The sequence below is a fragment of the Chiloscyllium punctatum genome, chromosome 11, assembly GCF_047496795.1.
Source record: "Chiloscyllium punctatum isolate Juve2018m chromosome 11, sChiPun1.3, whole genome shotgun sequence".
Classification (NCBI taxonomy): domain Eukaryota; kingdom Metazoa; phylum Chordata; class Chondrichthyes; order Orectolobiformes; family Hemiscylliidae; genus Chiloscyllium; species Chiloscyllium punctatum.
This window is the reverse complement of record NC_092749.1, coordinates 27,575,347-27,603,336: the sequence shown is the minus strand read 5'-3', so window position 1 is coordinate 27,603,336 and position 27,990 is coordinate 27,575,347. Positions and strand designations below refer to the sequence as shown.

Genomic DNA, 27,990 nt, shown 5'->3' with positions numbered 1-27,990 from the left:
CAACAGGTTGTATTATTTTTCAGAGCCCATATCAAGGCACTATTGTGTTAGCCACTGTGAAGGGAGATGTTCATGACATTGGCAAGAACATTGTTGGTGTGGTATTGGCTTGCAACAACTTCAGGTAAACTTACAACATCATATCTTGTCTTCTTCCACTTGTTAGTTCGGTTTCTCATTCTTCCAGAGTTGTAATTCTTTTCAAATTAAGATTAGTGTCCTTGGGCCAACCGTCCTTCGCTGCTTCATCAATGACTTTCCCTCCATCATAAGGCAGAACCGGTGATGTGCAGTCATCAGCGAACAATGTTCAGCATCATTCGCCATTCATCAGCAGATAAAACAATCCATGCCCAAAAGCAATATGATCTGGACAATACCTAGAATTGGGCTGACTAGTGCCAAATAACATTAGTGCCACACAAGTGCCAGGCAAAGACCATTTTGGATAAGAATCCAATCATCTTGACATTCAATGGTATCACCATCACTGAACTACCCATATCAACATACGGGGGTGGATACCATTGACCAGAAACTGAACTGGACTAGTCATATAAGTATTGTGGTTACAAGAGCAAGTCAGAGGCTAGGGATCTTGCAGCGGGTAACTCACCTCTTGAATCCCCAAAGCCTGTCCAATATAGGGTTGCCAGGAAGGTAAATTAATCGTTTAAAAGCTTACCTCAAATATCAGGGACGTCCATTTTATAGTGGGAGTGAGGAACAGAGGGCTGTTGGGTAGGTAAATTAATTGTTTAAAAGCTTACCTCGTATATAGGTAGAATGCATTGAGCAGGAGCAGACACGGGACAGTTGGGTAAGTAAGGTAATATATTTGGGCTGTTGTTTTACCCAAAACACTACTCAGGTACTGTCTCCCACACATCCTCCACCTCTAACCAAAAAAAGGTTCTGTGCGCCAGATTGATAAATTACTAGCTATTTCTCTCTCTCTCTCTGTCTGTCTGTCTCTCTCTGTCTGTCTCTCTCTCTCTGTCTGTCTCTCTCTCTCTGTCTGTCTGTCTCTCTGTCTGTCTCTCTCTCTCTGTCTGTCTCTCTCTCTCTGTCTGTCTCTCTCTCTCTGTCTGTCTCTCTCTCTGTCTGTCTCTCTCTCTGTCTGTCTCTCTCTCTGTCTGTCTCTCTCTCTGTCTGTCTCTCTGTGTGGGAATGGAGATTAGGGCTATACTATGGAAACAGGCCCTTTGGCCCCCTCCTGTAGAATGTGACTTCATCTTCGGGAAGTGCACCCCACTCCAGCTCCTTGGAAACCACGTTAGAAAACTGGAGCTGATGAACTTCGGATCATTTGGGAGGCACAGCGGGTATTTGGGAGCAGTTACAGGGAGGTAGTCACATCTCAGGTACAGGATAAAGATAGATGGATTCATGTCAGGGAACAGAAAGGGAACCAGCAGACAGTGCAGGGATCCACTGTGGCCATTCCCCTCAATAACAAGTACACCATTTTGGATACTGTTGGAGGGGATAACTTACCAGGGGTAAGCCATGGGGTACAGGTCTCTGGCACAGAGTCTGTCCCTGTTGCTCAGAAGGGAAGGGAGAAGAGCAGCACATTAGTTGTTAGGCACTCCATAGTTAGAAGGTCAGCTAGGAGATTCTGTGCAAACAAGAGAGACTCACGGTTGGTGTGTAGCCTCCCAGGTGCCAAGGTTCGTGATATCTTGGATCATGTTTTCAGGGTCCTTGAGGGGGAAGGGCAAGCAGCCCCAAGTTGTGGTCTACATAGGTACCAAAGACAAAGGTAGAAGAAGGGTTGGGGATTTAAGGCAGAAATGCAGGGAGCTGGTGTGGAAGCTTAGAGCTAGGTCAAATAGAGTTGTTATCTCTGGTTTGTTACCCATGCCATGTGCTAACAGTTTGAGGAATAGTGAGAGAAAGGAGTTGAACACGTGGCTACAGGAATGGTCCAGGAGGGAGGGATTTGGATAGTTAGATAATTGGCGCTCATTCTGGGATAGTTGAGACTTCTACAAACGGGATGGCCTACACCTAAACCAGAGGATACCAATATCCTGGGGGCAAATTTGCTAATGCTCTTTGGGAGGGTTTAAATTAATTCAGCAGAGAGATGGGAACCTGAATTGTAGCTCCAGTATACAAGAGGTTGAGATTGATGTGTTGTCCCAGTCGAAGTGGTGTCCTTCCTTATCTGTAAGTAAGGATACTAGTGAGAGAGGGTCATGTTTTGTGGCTAGTTGGTGTTCACGTATTCTGGTGGTTAGTTTTCTGTCTGTTTGTCCACTGTAGTATTTGTTACAGTTCTTGCACAGTATTTTGTAAATGACATTAGTTTCGCTTGTTGTCTGTATAGGGTCTTTCAAGTTCATTAGCTACGTGTTAGCCCACACTAAAACAGCAGCAACACATCATCAATCTTAGGACAAGCCAAACAAAAACATGCACGAGAATTCCTAGAAGCATGGCATTCCAACCACATTGAGTTAGAGCCCATCTACCACTCCCTGAGGAAAAAAATAGGAAATGACATCACCAACCCAAACATATAAATAGAAAGCAGGAATCATGTACACTGCTTCATCTGAGGCCCACTGAAGATGTTACCTAGTAGGGTGACGAAACATCTGGAAATGAACCTCCCAGCTCAGTGAGCAAACCTACATCCAGAACAGAGAGATCTCTGTGTCGATGTGCATAGATCCCTGAAAGCTAACACCTGGATTGATAGGGTTGTTAAGGCATCCGGTGTGTTAGCTTTTCTTGGTAGAGAGAGTTTTGGAGCCATGAGGTCATGTGGCAACTGGTGCTGCCGCACTTGGAGTATTGCGTACATAGTCGCCGCATTATAGGAGGGACGTGGAAGCAAATGAAAGGGTGCTGAGGAGATTTACTAGAATGTTGCCTGGTATGGACGGAAGGCCTTTTGAGAAAAGGTTGAGGGACTTGAGGCATTAGAAAGAAGAAGGTTGAGAGGTGACAGAATAGAGATATATAGGGTGGACAGTGAGAGCTTTTTCCTCAGATGGTGATGGCTCGCACAAGGAGACATAACTTTAAATTGGGAGGTGATAGATATAGGTCAGAGGTAGTTTCTTTACTCTGAGAGTAGTAAGTGCGTGGAACACCCTGCCTGCAAAAGTCTTAGACTCGCCAACTTTAAGGTCATTTAAATGGTTATTGGTTAAACATATGGATGCTAATGGAATAGTTTAGTTTAGATGGGCTTCAGATTGATTTCACAGGTTGGCCCAACATAGTGCAGTACAGGCCTTTCAGCCCTCTACTGCACTGTCATGTTCTATGCTCTAACATCTACAGAGCACAAAATAAGGAGTGTGATGAAATACTTTCCATCTGCCTGGATGAATGCAACTCGAACAACATTCAAGAAGGTTGACACAATTCAGGACAAAACCCATTTGATTGGCACCACATCCATAAACATTCAGTCCTTTCACCACCAATGCTAAGCAGCAGCATGCACCATCTTCAAGGTGCAGTGCAGAAATTCACCAAGGCTTCTTAGGCAGCATCGTCCAAATCCAAGACTATTACAGTTAAGAAGGATAAGGGCAGCAGGTACACCACCACCACCTGTAAGCTCCCCTCCAACCCTGTAAACTCCTCACCAAACCAGTGACATTCAGATTTGGAAACGTGTTGCCATTCCTTCAATATCACTGAATCATATTCCTGGAACTCCCTCTCTCATGGCATTGTGAGTGTACCTACACCAAATGGATTGCAAAAGTGTATAAAGTGTACTCACAACTACCTTCTTAAGGACAGCTAAGGATGAACCATAAATTCTGGCCGAGTCAACAATGTCTGTATCTAGTGAGTTTTTAAAAAAAAGCCTTTTAGATAGGGTTTTTAAAAAATCTGATTTTGTTATTTTGACTGCTGAAATTTCTTGTCAGATTTAGAAAGGATGTGTCACTAGTATCCTCTGAATGAAAGATTTAACTAATCACCACAAATCTGCCACAATTACTTTACTACCTTTCTGAAATATCTTTGTGTGTCCCTTTTGGAACCTGATTGCCTGAAGAGTGTCTGGAAGACTTCATGATTGTTCTTTGTTTTTTGAGCAAGCTGCATTTAGCAAGACCCAAGAGACAACTGCTTGTGACTGTTTATATGTACCAAAACATCAGAGCAACAGCCATCTGAACATTCCACACTCTCTTTCTTTTTTTTCTTCAAGAACTAACCATTACCCAAAAGTGTTTTCTTCCCCAATGAATCACTGCAGAGAGAAATCCATTTTCCCCCTTCTGTGTGGGTAACAGTTTTTGCACCTTTTAATTAAGCTTCGTTTTATGATAAATCAATAATTTTGTGTCGATTTAAAGAAAGCTTCTTGGAGGATTTTTTTTCCAAAGTGTAATATAGGAAAAGAATATGATTGGGATTTTGGGAACTGGGTTTAAAAAAAAAAGTTGAATTTATGTTGAAAACAAAAAAGGTCAGACAGCATCCATGGAGAGAAAGCAAGCTGACGTTTTGAATCTAAATGATTCTTCGTCAGAGCTGATGTGAAGTATTGAGGGGTAAGCATTTATGCGATTAGTGGGGGAGAAAATATAATGATAGTTCAGAGTAAGTCATGGAAATGTGAGAATGGCAGAACAATATTATGTCCAACTGCCAGACTGGAAAGAACAAACAGTTGGTTCTACTGGGGTGGGAGAGGGAGGAGGGCATGGACATGGTGACAGGTTGCCTAATAGAGACCTCTTTCGTTTTTTTCAAGTTAGGGATTTTATTCAAAAAAAAAAAGACCACACTTTTGACTGATCCCTACAAATCTGACATAGAAAGAGGGGTACTAAGGGGTACACTGTCAGTACTTTATATCACCAGTTGGGGGGTGCCACCTCAGATGAGTCTGATCAACACTGCAAGATGTGGGAAAGAGAGCTGGGTGTTGAAGTTTCATCAGAGGCATGGGAGGATATTTGGGAGAATGCAAGGAAGATATCAATTTACAATAGGACCCATGCTTTACAGTTGAAGATTCTCCACAGGGTCCACTTAGCCCCAAACCGTTTGTCAAAATTTAAACCAGGGGTATCTTCAGTATGTCCCAAGTGCAAGGTCTGCACGGGCACTCTTACCCATTGTCTTTGGTCTTGTGACAGGCTTCAAACATATTGGAACGCTGTGGTGGGTGCATTGGAGAGGATTTTAGGTGTAGGGGTGGAGAAGGACCCTATTTCGCTCCTTTTGGGCCTACCCATTGTATTTCCTGCAGACTCGCATAAGGAAAAACTTTTCAATATTCTTACATTCTGTGCAAGGACGAATATCTTGCTAGGTTAGATATCCGAAAAGCCCCCAGGCCTGTCGGGTTGGCAGAAGATTTGTTATGGAGCATATTCCCCTGGATTTTCTCACAAATATGGTACACCACAAAACTGAGAATTTTTACAAGACATGGCAACCCTTTTTGAAATACCTGGACACAGATTTATCTGCCACACTAACAAGGGCTTTTATATAGCCGTAACTCTTGTGTTTCATGAGTCCAATATCCAGGGAGGAGGAACTGTGAATGTATGAGTGTTTTGTTTGGCTGGGCTGAGTTATTACTATTTATTTGTTTGTTGTTAGGTATTTATTTAGTTAGTTAAATAGCTAGTTTAGGTTTTTAAAAAATTTTATACTTCTCTATATATGCTTGTACATTCGTATAGGAGGGTGGGCTGGGGAATTTTTTTTATTATTTGGGTTTAGTTTTGTATTATTTTTTTGTACTGTTTTGAATTGCATTGTTTTGTATTTGTTGTAATATTTAAAAATCTATTTTTTCTTAAAAATATATTATAAAACAAAAAGAATTTGGGAGGGAAGAAGTTATTTGTCTAATGAAATGCACCATTGTATACTATAAATTGAGGTAGCAGTATCACTGGATTAATTATTGCTCAGTCAGATATTTTGCACTGGAAGTTATAAATGCTGCTCAAAATCCAGTCCTAGTCCCTCCGATCCAACAATTCAATTTAAAGCTCTTTTCAGTACTCATAATTTCATAGAAGCATGAAAAAGGTACTTGTACAAATATTTCTAAACAATCTTTATTGTTTTCTAACTTTTAGAAACTGATTCAATCTTTAAAGTGTATTTCCAATTAACAGAACAGTCAAGCAAATGGCAGCAACTTGTGTAGAATACCAACTTTTCAAAATCTGTTGTGACGTTTTTGGTTTGAGGAAAGATGACTTTGTTATAGTGTGATCTAATGCAGCACATTAAAATCCTGTAACTGCGATTATAGTTACAAATTTCCTAAGTATAGTTATTCCTGCCAGAAGACCAACATCCACTTTTCACTGTACCTAGTTAAAACTGACAATATTAAATAAATCAAAATTTCTATCTTTTACTCTGAACCAGATGTCTGATATCAGTGTCAAATTCAATGAACTTCATGTAGATTGTTTCATACACACAAAAAAATGATGTGACCTTTAAATTGAGCATTATAGGCACTTCTTCCAGAAATTCAATAATTGAGTTCCTGTTCGACCCTGCATCATATAAAAATGACACAACACAAACAACACTTAAAGTGCTGATGATCTAATCGCATTATTGCCAACACACACTTTATAAGTTCATACTTAGAAACAGCATTCCTTATTCACCCAATCATGTTACAGCCAATTCGTGTTAATGAAAGATATGTTATAGCAGAACTGCCTGTGTATAGTTCATAATAGTGTGTCTTGTTGGGATAACCAGACTGAGGATATATACTTGCATGTTCCTTCAAAAACAAACTTTGATTCTACAACTCTTGTGATTATCGTTTCAGAGTGGTTGATCTGGGAGTGATGACTCCATGTGATAAGATACTGCGAGCAGCTATTGACAATAAAGCAGGTACAAATAACTTTCTTTGACCCCGTTAAATAAGCTTGGTGGCTAAACGCCTTCATTTACATCCATGTAGGTTTTTATTTTCCATGCTGTGTTTTTTCCTTCTTGCATTTTGTGTGCAGTGCGTAAGAAACTGCATGCATTGAAGCTGATTTTGTTTGCCAAGGAAATCTCATATAAATTTTAAGTTTAGTCTTTGTCCCTGACTCACTTCTGGTTCTCTAAAAATCAGTAAACTTGTCACTAAGCAATGATGAAAGAAAAGATTCAATTCTGGTGCTTTTGAAAGCAAATTACTTTCCCTCCACCATTTCACTGTCTGTGCACCCAGATCACAATCTACCTCAAAACCTCACCTGTGCTAGAATCCTCTAAATCAGCTGCTGGGAAATACATTTTTAAAAACTTCAGAAATGCTTTTCTCTAATTAGCTTTCTATTCCTGGTCCCTTCCTGATGGATTTGCACAATTCTATACCTAAGATTTCAAGTTCAAATCCAAAGGTTTAGGCCCCAGTGGAGATCATATCTGAGCAAGTGTTGATTTAGTTGAAATATCGGTATTGTGAATTTGTAACAGTTTTAAAAATTTTATGACAGATATTATTGGACTATCTGGTCTGATAACACCATCTTTGGATGAGATGATGTATGTTGCCAAGGAAATGGAAAGATTGAATATGAAAATACCTTTACTGATCGGTGGAGCAACAACCTCAAAGTAAGTACTAGATAGAATAGAATGTTATCCAAATGGTAATGATTCTATGAGAGAAGATATTCATTGTCATCTCAGTCTTAAATGGGAGACTGCTAGATACCCCCTAGTTCATGCTAGGAATCAAAGACAATAGGCGCAGGAGTAGGCCATTCTGCCCTTCGAGCCTGCACCACCATTCAATATGATCATGGCTGATCATCCTTAATCAGTATCCTGTTCCTTCCTTATCTCCATAACCCTTGATTCCACTATCCTTGATAGCTCTATCCAACTCTTTCTTAAATGAATCCAGAGACTGGGCCTCCACTGCCCTCTGGGGCAGAGCATTCCACACAGCCATCACTCTCTGGGTGAAGAAGTTTCTCCTCATCTCTGTCCTAAATGGTCTACCCTGTATTTTTAAGCTGTGTCCTCTGGTTCGGCACTCACCCATCAGCGGAAACATGTTTCCTGCCTCCAGAGTGTCCAATCCTTTAATAATCTTATATGTCTCAATCAGATCCCCTCTCAGTCTTCTAAACTCAAGGGTATACAAGCCCAGTCGCTCCAGTCTTTCAGTGTAAGGTAATCCTGCCGGTCCAGGAATTGACCTCGTGAACCTACACTGCACTCCCTCAATAGCCAGAATGTCTTTCCTTGAATTTGGAGACCAGAACTGCACACAGTACTCCAGGTGTGGTCTCAACAGGGCCCTGTACAGCTGCAGAAGAACCTCTTTGCTTCTAAACTCAATTCTTCTTGTTATGAAGGCCAGCATGCTATTAGCCTCCTTCACTACCTGCTGTACCTGCATGCTTACCTTCATTGACTGGTGTACAAGAACACCCAGATCTCTCTGTACTGCCCCTTTATCTAAATTGATTCCATTTAGGTAGTAATCTGCCTTCCTGTTCTTTCCACCAAAGTGGATAACCATACATTTATCCACATTAAACTGCATCTGCCATGCATCTGCCGACTCACCTAACTTGTCCAGGTCACCCTGTAATCTCCTAACATCCTCATCACATTTCACCCTGCCACCAAGCTTAGTATCATCAGCAAATTTGCTAATGTTATTGCTAATACCATCTTCTATATCATTAATATATTGTAAAAAGCTGCGGTCCCAGAACTGATCCCTGCGGAACTCCACTGGTCACTGCCTGCCATTCCGAAATGGAGCCGTTTATCACTACTTTGTTTCCTATCAGCCAACCAACTTTCAATCCAAGTTAGTACTTTGCCCCAATACCGTGCACCCTAATTTTGCTCACTAACCTCCTACGTGGGACGTTATCAAAGGCTTTCTGAAAGTCCAGCTACACTACATCTACTGGATCTCCCTCGTCCATCTTCAGAGATACATCCTCAAAAATTGAGGTTTACTTTCAGCCTTGTAAACCTTCTCTGAGCCTCTTGTATTGCATGTCCCTCCCTTTGCAAAACTGTACATACTACTCCAAATGTGACTTTGCTAATGACCTGTAGAATTGTAGCAAGACTTGCTTACTTTCATACTCCACCTCTCTTGCCTTGATAAAATGCAACTGTTAATTAATTAACAGTGGCTAGATGTTTGTTAAATAGCTATTCATCCTTTTTTTTATTATTGTTCAGCCAATTTTCTCCCCCTATCCATCTTTCCTGAAATGTTACAGTTACATCCTTGCTAGAACACCAGCTGTTTGATGTGAAGTTCCCTCAGTACCTCAACTAACTGACCATTTATCATCTGCAAGCCAAGAAGAGTAATTTTTAGCAGGTCACATTATTAAACTGTGGTGGACTCCTGATGCTTCTAAAAACAGTGCCTGTATTGTAAGAAGTATCAAGTGCTAACTTTCCATGGCCTTTTATTCATGAACACCTCTGTTCAGTTGTATTGTTTCCATGACTACTGCTTCAGAGCATATTGTCATATCTTTTGCACTGAAGTCAAAAATACTATCAAATAACAATATGCCCTCCAACTCTAATACAAGTTGAAGAACAGAAAACAGAGATGTTTGGTTAATTCTCTTTATTTAATAAATTAATTATATGACCATTCTTTAGATACAGTTCCCATGACACTAATGATGACTGTAACTTGTGCAAAAGTTCCACCAGTAAAAACACAATGTTTACTACAGACACTAGCCTCAGCAAGACCTGGCTGAAGACCCCATCGTATAAGCATGTCATATCTTTTCAAGGTTAGTTACATACTGAAAGGACATGAATAGAGTTGAATAGGATCCCTACAGTGTGGAAACGGTCCAATTGGCCTAAGTTCACTCTGATCCTCCGAAGAGTGACCCATCCAGAACTATTCCCCTACCCTATTACTCTACATTTACCCCTGACTATAATGCACCTAATCTACACATCCCTAAACACTTATGGACAATTTACAATGGCCAATTCACCTAACCTGCACATCTTTGGACAGTGGGAGGAAATTGCAGCATGCGGAGGAAATCCACGCAGACACTGAGAGAACATGCAAACTCCACACAGACAGTCACTCAAGGTTGGAATCGAACCTGGGTCCCTGGCGCTGTGAGGCAGCAGTGCTAACCACTGAGCCAATGTGCTTACATGAAGTTAAAGCATAACATATCTATGTCGAGACTGTGGTGCTGGAAAAGCACAGCAGGTCAGGCAGCATCCGAGGAACAAGAGAATCAAAGATTCAGGCATAATCCCTTCATATGCCTAGTTAAATGTTGTAATCTGCTAGGATATTGTGCATGCCACATGAAGTGATATTCATTATCTAGTCTTTTGGAAAGTTGTTACACAATGGCATCCACTCTGATGAAGAGTCATTTAGACTCAAAACATTAGTTTGCTGTCTCTCCATGAATGCTGTCTGACCCGCTGTGATCTCCAGCATTTTTTTGTTTTTAGTACAGATTCAGGCATCAGCAGTAATTTGTTCCGGCACCTGTTTCTTCACTGAATTCACTAATCATGGCTCTTACCATCCCTAATCTGTGCTATTAATACCCAAACATCCTCAGCTGCTGTTTCAATGACCTTCCCTCCACCATAAGATCAGAGTGTGTAATCATTAGCGAACAATGTACTGCACCATTTGTGACTCCTCCAAATGCAGCAAGACCTGAACAAGATCCAGGCTTGGATTGAAAAGTGTAAAGCAACATCTGCATCACACAAGTTCCAGGCAAATACCTTCTCCACAAGAGGTAATCTAACCATTGTCCCTTGAAATTCAGCAGTGTTAATATCACTGAATCCCCTGCTATCAACATCCTGGGGTTACCAATGAACAGAAGCTGAACCAGACTGCCTCCACTCTGCAGGCACCCTGCCTCTAATCCTGATGAAGGGCTTTTGCCCGAAATGTCGATTTTTCATGCTCCTCGGATGCTGCCTGACCTGCTGTGCTTTTCCAGCACTGCTCTAATCTAGACTCTGGTTTTCAGCATCTGCAGTCCTTGTTTTTACCCTCTGACTCCCAAAGCCTATCTACATTTACAAGAATAGCCCCAACTTAATACCAGCCAGGGCAAAACAGTCCACTTGATTGGCACCATGTCTGCAAATATCCACCCCACAACTGCCATTCAGTAGCAGTAGTGTGTACAGTCTACAAGATGCACATCATAAATTCATAAAAGCTCCTTTGTCAGCACCTTTCAATCCCATGGCCATTTCTATCTGGAAGGACAAGGACAATAGATACATGGGAACTCCACCATCTGAAAATTCCTCTCCAAGCTGCTAAGCGTCCTGACTTGGAAATTTATCACAATTCCTTCAGGGTCACAGGGGCAAAATCCTGGAATTTCCTCTGTTGGTATTGTGGGTTTACCAACAGCATGTGGACTGCAGCGTTTGAAGAAGGCAGCTCACCACTGGTGAGTGTCTCAAGGGCAGCTAGGGGCAAACAATAAATACTGACAGCCAATCCAGGAATGAAAGATAGTTACTGTACTCCCTTAAAGTCTCTGGCTTTATGTCCACTATATTCATTTTCTTTCATGTAATGTTAGTGAGATTTAGTTTGCTTTGGTCTACTCCTCCTGTATAGAATCTTACTAAGATTATTTGACCTAACACATTTTTGTTTGCTACCACTATAGCTAATAATTGAAAACTTTGTGCAGTGTAGGTGCCTTTTTAGTTGATGTGGCTCAGCTACTCTGCCCAGAACAGTTAAACTAGTGCAAATCTCAACTAACTTGCACCTATTTGGTTCTGTGTTGCCTTTCATCATTCCAGAACACATACTGCTGTCAAAATTGCACCAAAGTATAATGCACCTGCTATTCATGTCCTAGATGCTTCGAAGAGTGTTGTTGTGGTAAGTGTTCTCATGAGATTGCTCTCACATTTACCTTATCGTTTGAGAATTGTTATTTTGAAGTTATTTGTTTTGGTTTATTTTATGTAACTTCCCATTTTATATTTAAAGGACTTAGTAAATATTCTTCACCTTGTGCTTCTTAAAAGGTGTTTAGGTAGGTAAGTCCCCAGGCCCTGATGGGATCTATCCTAGAATATTGAGGGAAGCCAGAGAGCAAGTTACTGAAACATTGACAGACATCTTTGTGTTCTGTTCGGCCACAGGTAACGCTCCAGAGGACTGGAGAATAGCCAAAGTTCCCCTATTACTTAAAAAGGGGAACAGGGATAATCCTGGAAATTACAGGCATGTGAGTCTCACATCGGTGGTAGGGAAATTATTGGAAAAGATTCTCCGGGACAAGATCTACACACATTTAGAAACAAATGGACTTATTAGCAATAGAATGGTTTTATGCGGGGGAGATCATGCCTCACTAACTTGATCACGTTTTTGAGGAGGTGATGAAGATGATTGAGGGAAAAGCAGTTAGTGTTTTCTGCATGGACTTCATAAAACCTTTGACAAGGTCCCTCATGGCAGATTGATACAAAAGGTGAAGTCACATGGTATTGGGGTTAGCTAGCAAGATGGATGTAGAACTGGCTTACTGGCTTAGATCACTGAAGGTGGCAGCGCAAGGAGATAAGGTAGTAAAAAAGGCTGATGGCAGGCTTGCCTTCATTGGAAGGGGCATTGAGTATAAGAATAGACAAGTTACACTGCAGCTTTATAGAATTTTAGTTCGGCCACATTTGGAATATTGCATAAAGTTCTGGTTAGCACACTACCAGAAGGATGTACATGCTTTGGAGAGGGTACAAAAAAGGTTTATCAGGATGTTACCTAATTTGTGGGGATTTTAGCGATGAAGAAAGGTTGGATAGACTGGGTTTGTTTTCACTGGAAGGCAGGAGGTTGAGGGGTGACCTGATGGATGTTTATAAGATTTTGAATGGCATGGATAGAGTGGAAAGTATGAGGCCCAGGGTGGAGTGGTCAATTACTAGGGGACACAGGTTAAAAATACGAGGGATTGAGGGGTGGGTGGGGGGAAGAGTGTAAAAAAAATGTGCGAAGCAAGCTTTTCACACAAAGGGTGGCGAGTGCCTGGAACACGTTGCCAGAGGAGACGGTGGAAGCAGATACGATAGCAGCTTTCAGGAAGTGCCTAGATGAATACATGAATAAGAAGGGAATAGAAAGATACGGATTCTGTAAATGAAGACAATTTTAGGATGGAAGAGCAAAATGTGTCTGTGTGGGCTTGGAGGGCCGAAGTGTCTATTTTTGTTCAATATTGTTCTTTGTTTTTAACCACCTGTGCAGCGAAAAATCAAAACCATTTACAAACATTTAAACCAAGATCATTTCTATTATGTGTGACTGATGGCTTAATATACAATTACAGTAGTAGTCAAGTTGATGTAAACTAACCGAAGCAATTCAAAACAGTGTTGGCAGACCTGCTGCTCAAGAATCGCAAGCTTCAGCCATTGCTGCTTTGAATTGGCACTCAGAGTACCACACAGCTGTTTCAGTTATTAGGCTTCTTGAGTATACAAATCTTTCAATGGTCCCTGTGATTTTTCTAGTTGCCTTGAGAAATGAGTTTGGGCTTCAAGAACAGCTGGAGAAGTTCCCACTATGATAACTTTAAACTCGCTTCACACAAACATGCTGCTTCAGACCCCTGTTTCTAAACATACCATTCCCAAGTATTATTCCCACTGCTGTTTCTGATTCTTCTTGTTTCTTAAAAACTCACCATTACACAAACAATGTATTTTTCAATTCCCTACATCAATGCTTGGAATAATAGGACCCATAAATATCTAACAGCTTCAGTGAATCATTCTAAATGTGAGACATGTCTAATAACTTGTCATGCTTTGAAAGTGTTTACTTGTAAAGTATATTATTAATAATCATTTGGTAATACAAAACTTGCATATTTCTTAGAAAAGACCATTTTACAATGTTTTTTTCAGCTACAATCTTGTCTGTGACTACATTATTTTATGCTTCTTTGAATGTTTTTTTGGCTCATACATATCCCCTTGTTTTATAAATTGTAGTGCTCTCAACTTTTGGATGATTACCTTAAGGATGACTACTTTGAGGAAGTAACTGAAGAATATGAAGAGATTCGACAGGATTATTATGATTCTTTAATGGTCAGTTTATACACTAATTATACATCAAATACTGAGACATAATGGTTCCATCTTTCTCTGAGGAAAGGAAGAAAATGATGTTTTCTTTGAATGAGAATAGGTCTGGGTTGAGGTGTTAAGAAATGTAAGGATAGACCATTTGGAATTTAGTTCAGAAAAATAAATCAATATTCATGTTTAACCTTGTTTTGTGATATTAAGTGGCTTTGTTTCAGTCAATATTAAGGAAATCAGTTTCATGAAAGAATGAGCTAATGGATCAATTATCCTATTCTACTCTAATCTCAAAGTTTTAAGTTTGCAATGAGTGTTGGCAATTATATGCAATTATGCTGATGAGGAAATTTGATGTGTATGAGTGTCACAGGTAATTTGTCTGTTCATTGATCAGAATTTTATTCTTTGCAGGAAAGAAATTATTTAACATTAGAGCAAGCCAGAAATAGAGGGCTCCATATAGACTGGCTTTCTCATCCTAAGCCAGGTCAGTAATAACATAACTTATCTACTTAACGTTCTTATTGTCACAGATGAATTTGAATAATCATTTCAGAAACTATTTTGAAATGTATTTTTAATGTAGAATTTAATTTATTTGTTTTCACTACATTGAAATATTTGGAACTCATAGGGAAACATCAAGACAATTCTTTTTTTTAAAGCGTTGTACCAGAAGGAATTGGAGATATCTTTTATAAATTTTTTTAGACTTTGTTTTCCATTTTCCCTCACTGCAGGAAGTAGCTGTGACCAGCACATCCCCTCTGGAGAATGTTGCTGCTGCTGCTTGCTTGCCATCTACTAGGAGGACTGATTTCACGTTTTGCCACATCTATCTGTCTAAATACTGCCGAAGGAACATAGGCTGGAATTTCTCCAAGTCCCTGCTTGACATGAGCATTGGCGAGTCAGTTGGAAAGATAGGGCTGGACTTTGCAGAAATAAGATTTTCCACATCAAAAAGAAAAAGTCTGATCTTCCAACTAAGCGTTGAATGGTCAGATAAGAATCTTTCTAGTGATGAGACATCTATTGAGTCCATTTAAATGCATTAGCATACCACACTTACCTAATCTCACTTCATTAATATGCAGTTTCTCGTTTTCCCACTGGCTGAATTAAAAACTAGACGGCAACAGTTCCCAAGGTGAAAGTCAGAGTGGGTACCTTGTGACTCTGCAGCTACTTGCTCCTCCCACCCTCTATCTCAAACATCAGATCCCAATGTTTCATGGAATGTTCCATAGATAGTAATTGCTTGCACCCCTGCACTTAGACATCAGACATGTAGCATCCTCACCGTACTTTCAAGACACATCTCTAGCCCACCTACAATACAGTTCTATACTTAAATACTGCACTTTGGAGTCTGCTGGCATCTATCATTGCAATGCTGCTGCAATGAAATATCGCACATAGGACAGATACCTAATTCGTGGATTGAAACAGGGTGCATCTCCGGGCTCCACACTTGCTGTCTTAACACTCATTCACTTTACACCTACCTGGATGCGCACAGCATCTCTGCCTTGTCTTGCCTTGTCTTATAGTGCTAACACAAACGTTGTCTGCTTGTCATGGTTATCAGCTGTCAATCAAAGTGTTAAATATGCTGCTGTCACATCTACACCATTTGCCAGCAGTTTATGTGACAAACATACTGCAAATGCTTCAACCAATGTCTATGTCGCAAAGTCTAAAGCATGTAGATTTTAGGCCAAGGGAGACAACATTCTGCCTCCAGTTCAGTAGTTCACATGCAACATCTGATTGCGTCCAAGCCCCTGGACGAACATCAGTCAGTCATTTCAGACAGTCAGGGTCAGGGTTTGTTTATCACTACAGTTCAGGGTATGGGCCATTCCTGCAGGACCAGTGAAACCAGTCTGGAGAAATATGTCAGTGGAGGAACTACATAGATATCAGTCAGGGGTCTATTCATTCATCGGTCAAGAATGACCTCTACATCCTCAACATAACATCCCAACTCTTATCTATATGTGATGCAGACTTCAAAGAATTATGTACCTGAACCTCTCGGTCTCTCTGTAACACTGCCCAAGGCCTTAATCATGTCAAAATAATTTGGATAATCAGGTTAATATTGAGAATCAATGTTTCTGAGAGAAAACTTATAACAAAGCTATTAATTTACACCACCTGAGGAGATGAACAGCCAAAGTACCAGACTTTTGAAATGTTTGGTATTTAGAATAAACATTGGAATTTTTGTTGGTGCAGTGTTGTTTCTTAGTTCTCTGACAGAGAAGTTGCATTATCATCGACATAGTATGTGAAAGACACCGTGTAGAATCTCAGAGATACCTTCTCAAGACACAAGAGAAATTGGTGCAAGAATTTCATATGAGTGTTGTTCTGGGACATTTTCAGACAATGCAGAATTTTTTTAGGGTCTTGAATGACATTAAGTATGAAGAGAAGTCAGGTGAGGGCTTTCTCAATGTAACAACGTGTAACATTTTCAAACTGCGTTTCAGGTGTCAGGACAGATTCTTGCTGGACATGGTAAGATGTCTCTTAATGGGTAACTACAGTGCTGTTGGATCAACTTTGTGTATAGAACAAGGCTGCTGTTCACTTTGAATGTGTTTTTCATGGACTTAATGGATTTCAGGTGATTTAATAAATGAACTAGATAAATTTGATTACAGCAGCTACCATCATGTAAATGATTGTTCACATGAAGACCAATTAATATATAGAGAAAAATAACTAATAAATATTAACTCAGTGGTCTCTTTTTATTGTGATTTTAAAATTCAGAACTGTCTCCTTCTTTTACAGTGAAACCAACATTTATTGGCACCCAATCCTTTGCAGATTACGATTTACGGAGACTGATGAGCTACATTGATTGGAAACCTTTCTTTGATGTTTGGCAGCTGAAGGGAAAGTACCCAAATCGTGGATATCCCAAAATCTTTAAAGATAAAACTGTTGGTTAGTGTCAATAAAATGACTCTTCCATCGTGTTATTTTCTTGAGCTATCAATACTCTCGGCCATGCTATTAAGGTGCCACCAACAGAATTGGCAATTTGAAGATAGTGCTACTTTAATCTATGTTTTGTCATTTTAATCAAACAATCGATTCAGTCATGTAAAGATACACATCTGGAGCAGGTAGGACTTGAACCTAGACCCTCTGACTTAGAGGAAGGGACCCTATCACTGTATAAAAGCCCTAGCAATTTTTTTTTTGCTGCATGCACTGGCCACATTAGCAGTCGTACATGTAGGCCAGAAGTTGCCATGTACTGATGAGGGAGTGTGCATAAATACTGTCCAATCTCAACATCCTATCCTCATAATAGGATAACTTGTTATCCATCCTGTAGGTGAAGAAGCCAAAAAGTTGTTTGAAGATGCACAGGATATGCTGAATACGCTAGTTGAAGCAAAGAAATTGACTGTCAAGGGAATTATAGGATTCTGGCCAGCTCAAAGTGTTGGGGATGATATACACTTGTTTGCAAAGGATACTTACCCCCGCCTTGGTGAACCAATAGCCAAGTTTCATGGTTTAAGGCAACAGGTAAGACTTTTTGTCAGTTTAAAAAAAAAGTTCCTTCAGTCTTTCAGTTGGTAAATACATTGTCAAGTGTAATATTTATGCATGCAGATCAGATAAATCTTGGACATGATTCCTTGCCTGGGAGGTCCTGTGTTAGCTAACCTGGATCTCTAGTTAGGCAAGAAACACCGACAATGGTTCCCACCTCATCCCTGTCTTTTGATACCTGATAATTTAAAAGTATGAAAACAGCATCAAAAGAAGACAGTTCACCACTGTTATGCCCTTCTTCACAATCATGGCTGATCTTTATCTCAATTCCCCTTCCTTGTCCAAATAAATGATACGAGAGCCTCATTGAATTCCGTTCTATTTATAGTTGAGTAGTCTGTCAGTGAGCACTGTCTAGACAAGGGTTATTCAACCCTTTCATGGAGGAATGAGATTTCAATTTCTTTTTACAACTCAAAGACTGATGAGCAAATTTCAGAAAGATAACATTTAGTACAATGTTAAGCATGAATTTCAAAATAAATGTTGAGCTGTGAAGAAAGCATAACTTGCCAAAAATATTGTTTCAAACAGTCAGTTGATCATTTTTTTAAAAAATTAATAAACATTGTTAAAGTGTGCCAAGTAGCAGACTTGGATTTAAAAGAAAAACCTTTATTTGCCCATATGTTAAGACCACAGTGAGAGACACAAACAGACTGGGCCTGAAGTCCTAGTCACCAAAGAAGGGAGAGGAGACCAAGGCCAAGCTAATGAGATGAGTTTACTTAACACCAACCTTGTATTTGCCTCTGGTGGCATACACTCTAAACTGGCCTTGGCAGAGTTTATAGGTACAGGATATAGAACCTGGTTGTATTTCACCTTTATTTTCATTCTTGTCCAGCCTGATATGTGCATAGGTTTCGGGGATAATGGAGGAGGGGCGAGTTTGTGGGTCTGCATCTGGCGCAGTTCCAGTCTCAAGAATATCACACTTCCACTCACGTTTTGTCAGTCTCTTGCACTTGCTCTTTCCAGGTCTAAAAATTGATAAATCTCCTGACCCTGATGGGCTACATCCTAGAGTTCTGAGGGAGGTGACTGAAGAAATAGCGGAGGCATTGGTTGTAATCTTTCAAAAGTCACTGGAGTCAGGGAACGTCTCAGATGATTGGAAAATTGCTATTGTAACCCTCCCTGTTCAAGAAAGGATCAAGACAAAAGATGGAAAATTATAGGCTGATTAGCCTAACCTGGATTGTAGGTAAAGTTCTAGAATCTATCGTTAAGGATGAGATTTCTAAATTCTTGGAAGTGCAGGATCAGATTAGAACAAGTCAGCATGGATTTAGTAAAGGGAGGTTGTGCCTGACAAACCTGTTAGAATTCTTTGAAGAGGTAACAAGTATGTTAGACCAGGGAAACTTGGTGGATGTTATCTATCTAGACTTCCAAAAGGCCTTTGATAAGGTGCCTCATCGGAGGCGGCTGAGTAAGGTGAGGGCCCATGGTTTTCGAGGTGAGCTACTGGCATGGATTGAGAATTGGATGTCTGACAGAAGGCAGAGACTTGGAATAAAAGGTTCTTTTTTGGAATGGCAGGTAGTGACTAGTGGTGCCCCGCAGGGTTCAGTGTTGGGGCTGCAGCTGTTCACTTTATATATTAATGATCTGGATGAAGGGACTGGGGACATTCTGGCAAAGTTCACTGAAGATACGACGTTAGGCAGACAAGCAGGTAATACTGAGGAGGTGGGGAGGCTGCAGAAAGATTTAGACAGTTTAGGAGAGTGGTCCAGGAAATGGTGATGAAATTCAATGTGAGCAAATGTGAGGTTTTGCACTTCGGAAAAAAGAATACCGGGACGGACTAATTTCTAAATGGTGAGAAAATTCCTAAAGCCAAAGTACAAAGGGATCTGGGAGTGCTAGTCCAGGATTCTCTGAAGGTTGACTTACAGGTTGAGTCTGTGGTTAAGAAAGCAAATGTAATGTTGTCATTTATCTCAAGAGGGTTGGAATGTAAAAGCAGCAATGCGCTACTGAGACTTTATAAAGCTTTGGTTAGGCCCCATTTAGAATACTGCATCCAGTTTTGGGCCCCATACCTCCGGAAGGACATAATGCTACTGGAGCCAGTGGGGGAAACTTTAGAATGGGGAAAGAGTTTTAACCACTAAAGATTTGTCATTGATTCATAACTGATTAGCTATAGCTAGTTTCCCTGACACACACAGATAAGAAAAAAAAGAGTATGATGGAAAGACTGGGAAGGTAGTTCAATGAACCTTGTTTATGGGGTTTGCTGAAATGAATCTTTTAGCTTGTCAGGACATGCACTTTCTTGATTCTCCTTCTCTAGACATTTTAACTTGTTTGCAGAAGATACAGGGTGGCTGGTTAACACTAATGTAGTCTCTGGCATACTCGGTAAGAGCCAGCTTACAGTAACTACTGAGGGAAAATAAACCGGCTTTATTCAGGCTTATGGTGTCTTTTCTTACTGGAGAGAAAGAGATGGGTCCTGCACTTGTGGAGATCTGGTGGCTTCACCCACAAGTTCACACCCCACAAACTCTTCCTACCTGGGACCCAATAACATAAACTTTCTACCTACAATAACTATGCCCTCAAAAACTGGTCACTAGTTCACAGACCAATTATCATCTTCTTAGCAGCCAAACCTCCATTTATGCGCACCCCTTTGCTCCAACTCCTCTTCCCTCCCACTGCTTAAACATATAGTAGTATAAACAGTACTTACCACGAGTGTCAGATCACTTACTTTTAAAACGTTGTGAAAGCTTCGACAATCCTATTTCATTCCCCAATGAGGAATCTGGAAAAATAAAGCTCTTGTCTTTACTACTGGCATCTCTTTGATTTCGTAGTAGAATAATTGCAATTTAACAACCATCTGAACACTTGCAAACAAAAGTCAATAAGCATAAACGGTAGATTTTTGGATGTTTTTGCATCAATGAAATGTTATGGGGAGTATGTTGCCAATGTGAAATTGCACTCTACAAATTTTGCTGTCTCAGTTGACATAGATAGTTCTTGGTACATTCTGTGTATTGCATATGTTATTATATCTAGAGTCACAGCTGTTGATTTGACTTCTGTTAGGTACTGTGTGCCATCAGAATGATTGTTGTAGATTGCCACTAAATACAGTTGCTTCAATTTTTACATTTTCTAGGTGGACAAGAACTCCATTAGCACAGAGAAGTACTACTGCATTTCTGACTTCATAGCACCTAAGGATTCTGGCGTGCCGGATTACATCGGCATGTTTGCAGTGGCGTGCTTTGGTGCCGAACTTCTAAGCAAGCAATATGAAGAGGAGGGTGATGACTACAGCAGCATAATGGTTAAAGCCTTGGCAGACAGACTAGCTGAGGTAAGACTGATACTGTACTTGGGTTACTTAACTAGAGTTTACAAACTAATTTACAAATTTATTGGAAACTAACATTTTCATATTGAATAATTTTGTATTTCATAACTGTGTTCTTATGTCAACAATGAATTAGCCATCCTCTTTGAAATTTAAAAAAAAAAATCCGTCTTGAGTTTAGCTGTAGCTAACGGCTTAGTGGCATTATCACGGGACTGTTAATCCAGAGACCAGGAAATGTTCTGGGGACCTGGGTTCAAATCCGGCCACAGCAGATGATGGAATTTGAATTCAATAAAAACCTGTTGTTGAGAGTCTAATGAGTCTGCGTGTCACTACAGTTCCACAGAAATGTGGTTGACTCTTAACTGTCCCCTGGCCAATTAGGAATGGATAGTAAATGCTGGCCAACAATGCTGTCATCCCATGAATGAATTTTTAAAAAATTGTCCAGACTGTAAGAGTAAGGATTGGTAAGTAAGTACTGAATTTGTGCACTGCAAGAAAAATATTTCTGAATGAGAAACACTATCAAATAATTATTTTCTTTTAACCTATCCATTGTAAACCTTTATTTGATGGTTAGTATTGCCTGCTGTTGTATTTGAGCAGTAATGCCCATTAGGTATAAAGTTAAGTAGATGATGAGACTATTTCAAACAAGCTGCTTATGCTTTATTTTTCTACACTGGGTAACTATATACCATTGCCTGCAAAGAGTCAAAGATCTGCGTGAATTTACTTTTGGGAAGTTGTTACAGCTAGGACACAGTAAGTGGTATACAGAGGTCATTTAAAAAATCTTACTGTTAGACCATATCTGGAGAACTGTGTGTAATTCCTAGTTCAAGAAGATATTCTGATATTAGGCTACAAATTCCAAACTTAGAAAGAGAAGTCTAATTGCAGATATGATACTAGATTTAATTGTAATATTTAATTGTTTTAGTACTACTTTAAAATTATAAAAGGCTGAAAATTCTGCATCAAGAGGCTTTCCTACCATGTAAAGAATTAAGTACAAAGAGTTTCAAAAGAAACAAAACAAGCTTTAAATACAAAAAAAAATCCATAATATGTGGAATAAATTACTAGCCTGAGTGCTGGAACATAAAAAACTTCAGAATTACGGCTTCCTTGTTCTGATCAAGAAATGAAGTCCATAGTTATTAGAAATGTAGCAAGAGAACTCTCCAGGCAGGGACAGTCAGATGACCCAAAAGACACCTCTAAAACAACTGGGGAAAAAAAACATACAATATGAGTGGTTTGTTCTGAATCAATTTTAGTCTCAAAACATTAATTAAAATTCAACTTAGCTTTTCAGTCATTTATTAAGAAGTTGTATGATAATGTGAATGGTGATATTGTGCAGAGTAACAAAATTGACAATAAAAGAATGAAGAAAATAACATTTCTAAACAAAATGTCAAATGATTTTTATGAAAGGACAAAGTTTTAAGTCACAGTCATATGATTCACTAAATTATAGAAAATATTTGCACACATCAAAAGCCACCATGACAAAAGTCACAAGATTGTTCTTAATGAAGACTGTGCCCCTTTAGAAAGAAGTTGTGAATTACAGAAAGATTTTATTAAAAGGATAATCATAGTCATTGGGCCTAGATAACTTACAAAAAATTAAATCATTTCTTCTCTAATTATCATTTCTTCCTGATACTGGATAAAATTTAAGCATGAGCTGAGAAGCAGCACATAAGAGAATCCAACTCTCTCTCCTTTACATTCATTGGCTTAGTATTGCTGAATTCTCCAATATTTAAATTTTTGGAGTTACTGGTCAAAACATAACTGCACTATTCCTCAGAACTGCCCCTCTTCATAGCCCCTACAAGTTTAAAGGTGAAGTCAGTAAGCTCTGTTTCATGTGGGAATTTAAACAGTGTGAATAGCTCATATATGCAATCTCTATATTCCCAGTCTTCCAAGCCTGGGTTATAAATAATGTCCTAAACATTTGTGGAAACACTAAAATATCCTAAACATTGTTATAATTAGTGTTAGTTACACCACAGCATTTTGAATCTTTATTTGGAAAACCTGAGGCAATTTAGACCTGGCATTAATTCATTGTTTTTGGGAAGTAAAGTATTTAATAAATATGTAAAGTGTGATAATAAGCGAGGTGCAGCTTTTAGTGCATATTACAAACACACACAATTCGATGACCAAATGACAGGCCAAACTGCTGAAATGGAATTTGCTTTGTGAAATTGTCAAAATGTTCAGTGCTATAAACAACAAAGTGTCGAGAAATTATTGTTGTATTTAACTTATTTTTGAATAGCTTGATTCATTTGCTTTGATGCTGCAAATTATTTTCCAAAGACATTTTACTTTATTTTCATATTTCAAAGGCATTTGCAGAAGAGCTGCATGTGAGAGTCCGGAAGGAATTTTGGGGATACTCCCCTAATGAGAGCCTGGATATTGCTGGTATACATAGAATCAAATACGTGGGAATTCGTCCAGCTCCAGGGTACCCAAGCCAACCCGATCACACTGAAAAAATAACAATGTGGAAACTAGCCAGTATTGTGGAAATGACAGGTAATCACTTAAGACTCATTTAATATGTTCAGATAGAATTGATTTGTGAGTTTGTGAATGGTTAGAATAGCAGTTACAATTTTAAATTTAATTTTTTTATGCCGTGCTTATTTGTGACTTAGTTTGAATGTTTTGCTGAAATTACAGCATATACTCGCTTACCTGAACCAATTTAATAACTAGATTGAATAAATAAAACTATAGTTTTGTCTTTAATTAGTTGAGAACATGTGTGTACTCTGATACATTCAATAAATAGTGAAGATTTAATATTTGTCTCATCAACATCTGACTAAAAGGTCTCTTTACTTTCTGCACAGGAATTACATTGACAGAATCTTTGGCTATGACTCCAGCTGCAGCAGTCTCAGGCTTTTATTTTTCCAGTCCACAATCCATGTATTTTGCTGTTGGAAAAATTATGAAGGAACAGGTTGGTTGTTAATTTGTGAAACAATTAAATCCAGAAAATGCATGGTTAAATTTGCGTAAAATATGGAAATAGTTGAGGAAGGCACACAAGCCTTCAATTTTTGGGGGGCTACTTGAAGTTATATAACTGAACCTCTAACTAAGCATTCAGAAATTCCTTTTATTATTTCTACTTGAGCATATTTCTGAATTAACTCATTAATACAACATCGAGGGAGTTCTTCACTGTCACAGGTGATGTTTATCAAAAGAGATATTAAACTGAAAAGCTACATTAAGTAACTACTTGCAAAAGGAAGTCTGGAGAAAGATGCAGTGGATTTTGTCAAGGTGTGTCGCAGTACTCTGTGATCTACACTCCGTTTCTGTGTGCAAGAAAGACACTTTTTGATTTGCCTGAGCAGTTGGTCTTCTAGAGCAAGGGCTTGACCTTGATGGGGTGTTGTAGACCTGCCACATTCCAAGTCTAGGACCACATGTTGAGTGAGGCACTAAAGCTTGGGGCAGTTGCCACCAAGGCTATATGGGGAAAGTCTGAGGTCTTCCTGGTGAAGTAGCCTCCTGGTACCTCAAACGCATGTAAATATAGTCTGGTTCAAGTAAGATCCCTTTATCTTTTGACTCCATCCAAACCCCAATGTTTGTTTGCTTCCTTGATTTGCTAATATACAGAACAAAACTGCATTTGTAACTATTCATAAATAGTTATGAATAAAGTATATTTTGAAATAAAAAATAATTCCAACAATGACAAATTCTTCAACTGCTTTTAAAACAGCAGAGTATGAAATAGTACAGAATTCAATCCTAAAATCCACACCTGTCAATGCATTCTGAATGTCATCCTAACTGCCAAGAGCTACCACTGAGGAGAACGGAGATAAATTTCCAAGCTCGGGCCACAAAAGGAGAATTAAGTGATATGTTTTCAGGTAATTTCCAGCAAAGCCAAATAAAAGCTAGACATAGGAAAGGATGCTATTTGTAAATATTGAGTTTGATGCACTGTGAAGTAAATGAATTGAGTAAAAATTCAATATACAGATGGCTACTAGAGAAATTTCAGGTTTATGAAAATATTAAATGGAAAATTAGCATCTTCTGTAATGAAATATTTATAGTGACAGTGCATAAGAATTCAGTTTGAGCTATCCTGGTTATTGAAAAGCTCAATTAATCATTGAGTAGTGGAAATTTACAGATAACAAAAAAAATCCTAGGTTCACACTCCAAATTATGTTAAATTATTGATTTCAGTCAAGACAAAGCAGTGATGCCTAAGACTGGCAAAGGAGAATGGGATAAGGAATCAGTACAACTTCTGATTCTTGATCGTTATGCAGAGATGCCTGCTGCATTTGTTGTGATAAGGTTTAGACTCAATGTTGATGAGGTCCTAAAATCTACTATCAAGGCTCATACATCCATAAATTATCATCCTTCAAAAAACACTTTAAAATAAAATTGGGAAGAATATAAAGTAAAGTAGCTGCTGTTTACCATGTACTAGTATAATACCTACATTAAAAGTAGGTAAGTTGGCCAAACAAAAAAGACTTAATTCCACCAAACGTTAAGTTCATCATATACTTTGCACAGTTTTCTTATCCAAGGAATAATTTTAACCCATTTAACTACATTTAAAACCACAAAATGCAGATTCATAAAGTAGATTTTTTTAAACTGTAAAATTTACAAGGATGGCATATTGAACTTGCAGGTCAGTGTTTAGGTCAAACACAGTTAACCTGTGTATTGATGTGACTGTTTGTTGGAATTTTACAATTAATGTGAATGTGATGTTCATTTACAGGTTGAGGATTATGCAGCCAGAAAACAGATGAAAGTAGAAGAGGTTGAGAAATGGCTGGGACCCATTTTAGGATATGAGACTGACTGATAAGATTTTTAATACAAATCGTGATGAGATGCCATAAAGTTGGTCTTACGCACAGATTTTAGTCTTACTGTATTTTTTCATGTTACAAAATTGTCTATGCATAAAAATTCTTGAAAGTAGTTTAGGATCACACTTGTAAACTAACAGTTTGGAACTTTAGTAAAAAAAATAGAATTTAGGAGTTTAAGAATCTGCACTTTTTCTCTAAAGGCTTCACTTCTTTTAAATTATTCCCAGAGAAAATACTTCCAGTTTCTGGCAGAGTGTACATCTAGCTCCCAGGCTACTTACTTTAGTATTGAATAGTGCTGAGAGTGTAACTTACCAAATATTTCACTGATCACCCAGTTTCCAATGTTCTCAATTAGTAGCAGTTGTTACTAGTTTCAGACAATTAAAAGAAATTCAACTAAAGAACTAACATTAACAAACACCTTTTTGTGAAAAAAGTGGTCAGCCTAAATGCTTAAGTTAATACGGACTTAAATACAAAAACACCAACATACGGTATCATCAAATAGTGGTGTCAAGGCTTTTTGTCCTCCTTCACTTGAGTATTAGTATATCTTGTTTTGTGAAAGGTGATAGCAGAGCATAGAAATTGCCAATTAATTGCATGCTTAAGTGGTTGCATATAAGAGGAAGGGTTTAAAACTGATATGGGCCAAGTGCTGGCAAATGGGACCAGATTAATTTTGGATATTTGGTTGGCCTAGATGAGTTGGACCATAGGGTCGGCTTCTGTGCTGTATATCTGACTATGATCAACATGTGGAATGCAAAATCATATTTTGGATATGTGAATTATTTAACTGTTTCTAAATGGATGATATTCCTCAGTTTTCTGGAGTGATCAATGTACATAATTCTACATTGTGCTCACTAACTCCTCTGGATTGTATGTTCAGTATCATTTTCCAAGCAATTACATACTTTGTCATGTGACAATATGTTTATAAGGAGAAAATTAAGTGGTTGGGTGGTGGTGGTGGTGGTGGAGGAAAGAAAGAGAGGGGAGGAGAGAGAAAGTAGAACTAGCCACTTATCCACTCAAACCTTAGATCAGACCAGACTCTACTTTCCCCATATTCCTTAATTACTTTGGCTAACAAATGCCATCTTTCTTCCTTTCTTAAAAATAACAATTAATCCATTATAATTTGCTATTTACAGAAGAGAGAGTTCCTAACTGTCACCCTTTGAGTGTGAGTTTCCTAATTTAACTTCAAAGAGGACTGGCTCTTAAATCTTTTAACTGGTCTCCTGAAAGGGTATCAGTATCCAGCTGTGCCCTCAGGATCTTTCCATTTTTATGGTTCAAGATTTTATTTTTCCCCATCTTGCTTGCCTAGTCCTGTAAAAAAAGTAATTTGTTCTTCTGCCACAACTGCACTGGTTTACATCTACAAGGGATGAAAACCTTAACCTTCCTGTTCTACTTCCTAACCAATTACCTTTTGCATTCGTTCACTTGCAACGGGATTAAAAGGTAAAAAGTTCTATGCAAAACAATAGGACCATTGTATGTATTGCAGATTTAATATCATTACAATGTGAATGGCATCGAGAAGTAAGCTGGGTTTATTAACCTCTAGTCATTTGTATTTTAATATTTATAAATATTACCTTGATATGGCACTTTATCATGTGTAGATTAGGTAAAAAAAACACTGATGTTCAGATCAAATTTCTGATTAGAGCACTGAAATGATTAATTAAGCTCCAGGTAGTGGTTTCTAATGAAGGTCAAGGGAATTCTGGACTCTAAAAAGGGTTAGTCTGGATATTCTGGTGTTTAAGTTATTAAACCAGACACCTATGAAACTGCTAATAAACTGAGCAAAATCTGGATATTCTATTAATAGTGCAAAGATATTGCACAACATGTCTCCAATCTCAAACTGATGTTTTTAAAAATAAAGTATATTTAAAGAGCTTTAGAATGGCAGTAAATGTTATCTTTTGAATTATTTTACAAGTTTTAAACTAACCTGTATTTTTATTATGTATATAACTCTTTGGATGAAAACTAATTTTAATCAACATGATTTTC

The 27,990-nt window shown here is 38.7% G+C and overlaps 1 protein-coding gene across 5 annotated transcripts in view; it reads left to right on the top strand.

Moving 5' to 3' along the window:
- The window catches only part of mtr (5-methyltetrahydrofolate-homocysteine methyltransferase), a 76,347-nt gene extending 48,357 nt beyond the window's left edge, over nucleotides 1-27,990 (top strand). For 3 of the 5 annotated variants that reach the window (XM_072580550.1, XM_072580551.1, XM_072580552.1), the window contains exons 11-22: nucleotides 24-124; nucleotides 6,806-6,873; nucleotides 7,470-7,590; nucleotides 11,803-11,884; nucleotides 14,005-14,103; nucleotides 14,512-14,587; nucleotides 16,909-17,064; nucleotides 17,462-17,658; nucleotides 20,834-21,034; nucleotides 23,413-23,605; nucleotides 23,926-24,038; nucleotides 25,851-27,989. In XM_072580550.1, coding sequence (XP_072436651.1) covers nucleotides 24-124; nucleotides 6,806-6,873; nucleotides 7,470-7,590; nucleotides 11,803-11,884; nucleotides 14,005-14,103; nucleotides 14,512-14,587; nucleotides 16,909-17,064; nucleotides 17,462-17,658; nucleotides 20,834-21,034; nucleotides 23,413-23,605; nucleotides 23,926-24,038; nucleotides 25,851-25,937 — 1,494 coding nt within the window. In that variant the 3' untranslated portion in view covers nucleotides 25,938-27,989. Of the gene's footprint in view, nucleotides 1-23; nucleotides 125-6,805; nucleotides 6,874-7,469; nucleotides 7,591-11,802; nucleotides 11,885-14,004; nucleotides 14,104-14,511; nucleotides 14,588-16,908; nucleotides 17,065-17,461; nucleotides 17,659-18,669; nucleotides 18,890-20,833; nucleotides 21,035-23,412; nucleotides 23,606-23,925; nucleotides 24,039-25,850 lie in introns of those variants that run through there. The other 2 variants (XM_072580548.1, XM_072580549.1) reach the window with 2 other exon arrangements.